This window comes from Budorcas taxicolor, chromosome 14 (assembly GCF_023091745.1).
Source record: "Budorcas taxicolor isolate Tak-1 chromosome 14, Takin1.1, whole genome shotgun sequence".
In the NCBI taxonomy this organism is placed as follows: Eukaryota; Metazoa; Chordata; class Mammalia; order Artiodactyla; family Bovidae; genus Budorcas; species Budorcas taxicolor.
Window position 1 is genome coordinate 28,625,425 of NC_068923.1, and position 6,365 is coordinate 28,631,789.

Below are 6,365 nucleotides of genomic sequence, written 5' to 3' on the forward strand. Positions count from 1 at the left end.
AATGGGATCATATCTCTAGATAACTGAGATGGTTGAATCTAAAACATACAATCATCAAAACAGTGAACCTTTAGACCTAGTGCCTTCCAAACTCTATCTACTCCTAGACTATATTGGAATTCCTCTTGGAGAAGAGAATCTCCAGAGCACATTTCCTACAGTGTTATAAGAACTGTCAGGAATGATGATCTCGAAAGGACTTTTTGTGATATTTAAAACAGCAGCCCCCAGTGGCTACTGAGCATTCAGTAAGGGGTTTACGTGACTAAAGAACTCAATTTTAAATTTCATCTTAATCAATTTAAACTTAACTATCCACGTGTGGCTATTGGCTGTTGCACCAAACAATGCAGTTCTAAAAGTTAATTTTCAGCAAATAATATATTTGAAAAAAATTAGTCTTAAGACTCAACAAAACAGCCAGGAAATCACATTATCTGTTCAAAAAAAATCTCTCTCTGGGCAAACCCGTAGGACAGCAATGATCTGTCACTGCCCAGTCAGGCAACAGGAAATAAGATTCAATGACAATCTCATCTTTAGTCTCCCAGGATTTCTCTCCATGTTTTCCTTTGAAACTATTACTGTCTTACCTTAAATAAAAAGTATTCTTATTTCTCTCCATCACTGGCAGTATCTCTCTCTGGGCAAATCTGGTGACCTGATAATCTGGGTCTTCCCAAACTTTAAGCTGGGAAGTTGATTTTTCCCACATGTTTTGGCAAACAAACCAAATAAATTTTGCAACAGTGTGATCTGAGAACATCTTAATTGCAATTTTTGATAAGAAAAGAAAAAGAAACAGACTTCAGGACTCAGGAGGGAGATGAACTTGGGATCGTAAATGAAGGGATGAGTGCCATTTCCCCAGAATAGTTTTTCCAAGTCCATTCATGAGGAAAATCTTCCATTTTAGGAGACTCAAAAGATTTTCCTACATGAATTTTCCGATGCTGACTGAGGTAGGCACTTCGGCTGAAGCATTTCTCACAGTCAGTACATTTGTAAGGTTTTTCTCCCATGTGGGTCCTCCGGTGCCTGATAAGGTTAAAGCTCTGACTGAAGCACTCACCACAGTCAGGACATTTATAAGGTTTCTCTCCCGTGTGTGTCCTTTGGTGAATCACCAGGGTGGAACTCTGACTAAAAGTTTTCCAACACTCAGAACATCTGTAAGGTTTTTCTCCTGTATGTGTTCTCTGATGTCTTATGAGATGAGAGCTGAGGCCAAAACTCTTTCCACATTCATAACATTTATATGGCTTCTCTCCTGGCTGGATTCTGCATTCTTCTATTAGGCTATAGTTCTGACTCAAACTTTCTTCATATTCAGAACTTTGATAGGTTTTGTCATCTGTGTGCATTTTCTGATGTGTAACCAGGTTTGAACTTCGAGTGAAATTCTTCCCACATTCTATACACTGATAGGGTTTTTCTCCTGTATGTATTCTCTGATGCTTGATTAGAGTAGAATTACAACCAAAGCTTTTTCCACATTCAGGACATTTATAGGGCTTCTCACCAGTGTGTGTCCGCTGGTGACGAATCAGACTAGAGCTCTGACTAAAACTCTTCCCACAGTCGGGGCACTTATAAGGTTTTTCTCCAGTGTGGGTCCTCTGATGTTCTACAAGCACATAACTATGGCTGAAGCATTTCCCACAAACCGGACATTCATATGGTTTTTCACCTGTATGTGATCGGTGATGCTGAATAAGGTGAGAGCTGCTGCTGAAACTCTTCACACACTCAGGACATTTATAGGGTTTCTCTCCCGTGTGAGTTCTTTCATGGATAATAAGATGGGAAGTGTTGCTGAAGCTTTTCCCACATTCACCACATTGGTAGGGCTTCTCGCCTGTGTGTATTCTCAGGTGCTGAATCAAGTGAGAGCTGTTACTGAAGCACTTCTCACACTCAGAACATCTGTAAGGTTTTTCTCCTGAGTGGGTCCTCTGGTGAGTTCGAAGATGAGAACTATTACTGAAGCTTTTCCAACATTCAGAACATTTGTAGGGTTTGTCCCCAAAGGATGGGTTCTGTTGGCCAGCAGGCCCAGTATGTTCTCCTGGACTCCATCCCCAGTGACTGGGTTGTTCCTCCTCTTTTTCTGTACAATTTCCCTGATTCTCCAAGTTGCTATCATTCTCAGAGGAATCATCACATTCAGTTTTACCTCCTTGGGACCCTGTCAACAGTATTTCTTTTGTGCCTTCATCCTTACAGTTTTCTGGGCCATCACTTCTAGACCATTTTGAGGCTCTCTCTTTATCTGCCTTGGAGTTACTGCACTGAACAGTTTTCAAATTATTCTTACTTTCATCTCCTGCAGGAATAAACAAATACTCTAAACATTCCCTAGTCTCTGCCAGGGGCAAGAAATTCTGAATTACAGTGGAAGAGAGGGAATAACAAACTCAAACCTAGTAAAATGTTTTAGATTTTAAAAGTGTTTCCAGAAGAATATTAAACAATTATTAGTTGGGGGGAAAAAAAGTATTTACAGCTAGTTTTACTTCTTTTACTCAATGTGTTCATCAGAAGCAGGTGAATTTTTTGTATTTATAACAACAGTAATGAAGTGTCTGGTCAGTTCTCATCAATTGCCATGGTAGATATCAAATTATTAATAAAAATAAGTTCACTGAATTTTATTCTAGAAGACTTTAAAGGTAAGAGAGAAAGAACACTATCTGAGGTAAAAGCTGGACAAAAATATTAGTTAAAATCTGAGCAAACAAAGAAATAGCAACGATACCCACTACTTATTAAGAATGGTAGTTTTGCATATAGTGTATCAGTATCTTAAAAAATATGTGAGACAGATATTATCATTCACTTTTCTTAAAAGATGAGAAAACTGAAGCTAAAAGAGTTCTAATAGCTTGTGACAGACCAGGGAAATCAAATTAAAGTCTGTCTTATTCTAATGCCCTGATTTTTCTATACATTCTACAGCATGTCTTAAATTCCTAAAGGATTCAGATCTTCTTGATCTCTCACCTGTAATAGTGCTTTTCAAACTCTCCTTTGTGAAGCCATTAGAATCTGAGACCAATAGTTTTTGCTCTTGTTCCATCACAATGATCAGTCAGATTAGGGATCAGAAATCCTGTAGAAGGAAGCAAGTTGTTTAAAGGCATTTGTTAACATTTCTCCTTTCTTCCTTCCAACCACTGCAACACAACAACTGTTAAGTACTTAATGTTCTGCGGACCATACTGAACATAAGAAACATGGGATTTTGAAATCCTTTCAGAAAACCTAACCTCAGATTCAAGTTATTTAGGATTAAGCATTAACTCAATTTACCTTTCCCAGGGAAATAATTTAAAAATTAAACCTTTGCAATAAAGTCAGAGGATCAAGGTTTAAAAATAGAATAAATATTAATACTGTCCACTTGGAACTCAGAAACACTTTTGGTTGAAAAACTGAAGTAGTTTTTTGGAAAAGGCACCAATAGTAAGACTTTAGGAATCGATATGCAGGTATAAGAAGCAGCTTAAGAGAAGCTGTTTAGTTTACAAAGAATAATTGGTCCTTGACAGAAGGATGAAACCTTTGAAGTTAATTTAAAACAAAAGTTAGGATTTACTTGACTAGTAACAATAAATTCAGACAAAGTAGAGCTAAAATAATTACAGCCAATAATCTCTAAATATAAAAGGGAGGCTAACAAGGGACCTCTTCCTTGTCTCTTACTCTCTATCATAATCACAATATCCCTTTCAGCCTAAGCTTTATCTTCTGGACCCAATTACAACCCCTGACCTGCTTGAGGGACTGGACGGCAATTATATATGGACTTGGCATCCACTTCAGGATATAAAAAAATAGCACAATTCAAGAAAAATGGGAGCTTAAAAGAAGGCACACACATAGAAAATAAAAGACATACTTTTCAATCTATTACTGCCTATTATGTGTCATGCAGTGAACCAGATACCTTACACATAACATTTCTCATGTAATTCTTACTAGAGCTCCCTGAGGTGTATAAAAATATTGCTGTTGTTATTTAGCTCCTAAGTCATGTCCAACTCTTTTGTAACCCCAGGGACTGTCGCCCACCAGGCTCCTCTGCCCATGGGATTTCCCAAGCAAGAATACTGGAGTGGGTTGCCATTTCCTTCTATAGGGGATCTTTCCCAACCCAGGGAAAGAACCTGCATCTCCTCCATTAGCAAGTGGATTCTTTACCACTGAGCCCTCAGGAAAGCCTTGTATAAACAGGTACCAGCATGTTATAGGTGAACGAAACAGACATTAAGAAACTTTCCCAAGGTCACACAACCAGAACTTGGTAGAGCAGGATTCAGTCCCAAATTTGTTGGACAGTGAATTTAATACTCTTGTCTGTTATAGTAAACAAGTAGAGAAGAAAGCAGAAACTGGGCATAATTCCAACCAGCAAATGATCAGGACTTTTATTTTGTAATATATTGACTTCCATCAACAGCACCTCCCCTACTGCCTGCACCACAAGCCTTTGTGGGATCTTAGTTCTCCAAATAGGGATTGAACCCCAGGCCCTGCAATGAGAGTGCCAAGCCTTAATCACTGGTCTGCCAGGGAATTTCTATATTGACTGCATTTTTAGAAAACCAATTTATATCCCTAGACCTTATATCAAAAGAAACTGACATTCTCTAAAGCACCTTCAATATACATGAAACTTGTATAAATTACAAGTATGCCCAATGTTTGTGTAGGGAAAAAAACATACACCTGAACGAAAAAAAAAAATTGTTCAAATGGAATATGTTTTACCATCTGAGTTACATACTTCTGTCACAGTCCTTACAAAAGAAGCATTAGTCTACGTAAGATACCCGTGCTACCATTTTCCCTGCTAAGAAACTTATTAATTTTGGTAACAGAGGAGCCCTCAGGAACACTGGCTCAGCAAAACAGTAGCAAACTTAAGGCCACAGTTGGTATTAAAAGGCTGTCCCTAAGATGTCACGCCACAAAGGCTGTTTTTACTGCCTAGAGCAAAAAGGTAATTAGGAACGGGGCAGTGCTTCGGCTTAAAGACTCCCAAAGAAAACGCACTGCCTGAAGCTTAGCTTTAAAAACCGCCGGCTGGGAGCACAGGTCGGGTACACTGCGGTGAGTTCCAGGGGAACAGATCGTCTGCAGTCGACACGGTCCTTCCAGGGACGTCGCGGGGGAGGGAGGAGCGGTGGCCCGAGCTGCTGGAGATGCTGGGCCTTCGCCCTTCACAGCAGCGGCAGTCCTTTGCAGGATGAACATTGCAGCCTGGGCGACGCAGCTTCCGCTCCTCCTACCCGAAACCCTCGGCTCCGTCCCCCTCCCCGAGAAGGAACTCACTGTTCTGGGGGCTACATACACGGCGCCCCGCATCCCCAGCAGGCCCGGGACTAGGAGTCCATTTTACTTCTGACCCCACCAACCTAGGGCCCTAACCTCTCAAACCCGGAAGTCAGAAACAGGAAGTTCCCCCTTCTCCCACAGTGAGCTTGATGGAGCCTCGCTAGAAAACAGTGATGGCTGGCTCTCGTTGATCTTAACCCTTAGGGTCCCGGACAAGAAAGAGTGTGCCGGTGGTATTCCTCTTCCTTGTGGACACGTTTGCCGACTTTGATTCGCATCCCTCACATTTATCAGGTACCTTATAATAGGCGACCGGTTGGAGCTGATACTTCTCCTTGCCATCGGGGCGTCATCAGATTTCTCATCATCACTGGAATTAAAATAAAGCGAGTGTTTGTTAAGCGCCGACTCTGTTCCCACCGCTGTGAACTGGGAGGTATATTTAGCCATCTGTGAAACAGGGAGCGAAGGCATCCATCCACATATAAAGCAACTAGTTTACGTTGTTGTTTTATGTTTTATATGTTTTATAGAGGCAACGTTATGAATAATATTTGGTGAAACAAACTCTCCTCTTTCATTACAGAGAAACTAGAAATCAATCCCTTCATTTTCCCCCACATCAATCTAAGCCTTCACTGCAACCATCTCTTCCTTCCCTCCAATTACAACAGCGGATTGGTCCTTCGCATTTTAAAGGAGCCCTCCACTGCCGGTCACTTTCCTTCCTACCTTCATGGGATCCGTACACTATCAACTAAACTCCTGACTCTCCCAACCACCATCCCCAAATAGTCCTTCAGTCTCTTTCTTATTTTTTTAACGCCTGATGTTTCCATTTTATCATTTCCCACTCATGTTTTAACTCATTTCTCCTGTAGTAAAGAAAACAATAAATCACTAAGATCATCAATGACCTCTGCGTTCTTAGCACATTAGTATTTTTTGGTTCCCAAGTCCTCTTTCAGGAGTTTTGACACTGCTTTCTTCTAGAAACACTCTTTTGAGGGGACACTGCACTCTCC

The 6,365-nt window shown here is 40.6% G+C and overlaps 1 protein-coding gene across 1 annotated transcript; it reads right to left on the minus strand.

Moving 5' to 3' along the window:
* Positions 1-815: 815 nt before the first annotated feature.
* Positions 816-5,437, minus strand: ZNF572 (zinc finger protein 572). Its single transcript, XM_052651567.1, has 3 exons — positions 5,357-5,437; positions 3,004-3,112; positions 816-2,326 (listed from the first exon to the last, which is right to left on the minus strand). The coding sequence occupies exons 2-3, from the start codon at positions 3,077-3,079 to the stop codon at positions 816-818; spliced, it is 1,587 nt and encodes a 528-aa protein (XP_052507527.1). The 5' UTR covers positions 3,080-3,112; positions 5,357-5,437.
* Positions 5,438-6,365: the final 928 nt, after the last annotated feature.

Bases quoted from the DNA above. Each gene is read 5' to 3' on its own strand.
- ZNF572 (XM_052651567.1), bottom strand. From the start codon at position 3,079: ATGGAACAAGAGCAAAAACTATTGGTCTCAGATTCTAATGGCTTCACA. The intron at 2,327-3,003 runs GTGAGAGATCAA...TTATTCCTGCAG, and splicing joins TTTGAAAAGCACTATTACAG to GAGATGAAAGTAAGAATAAT.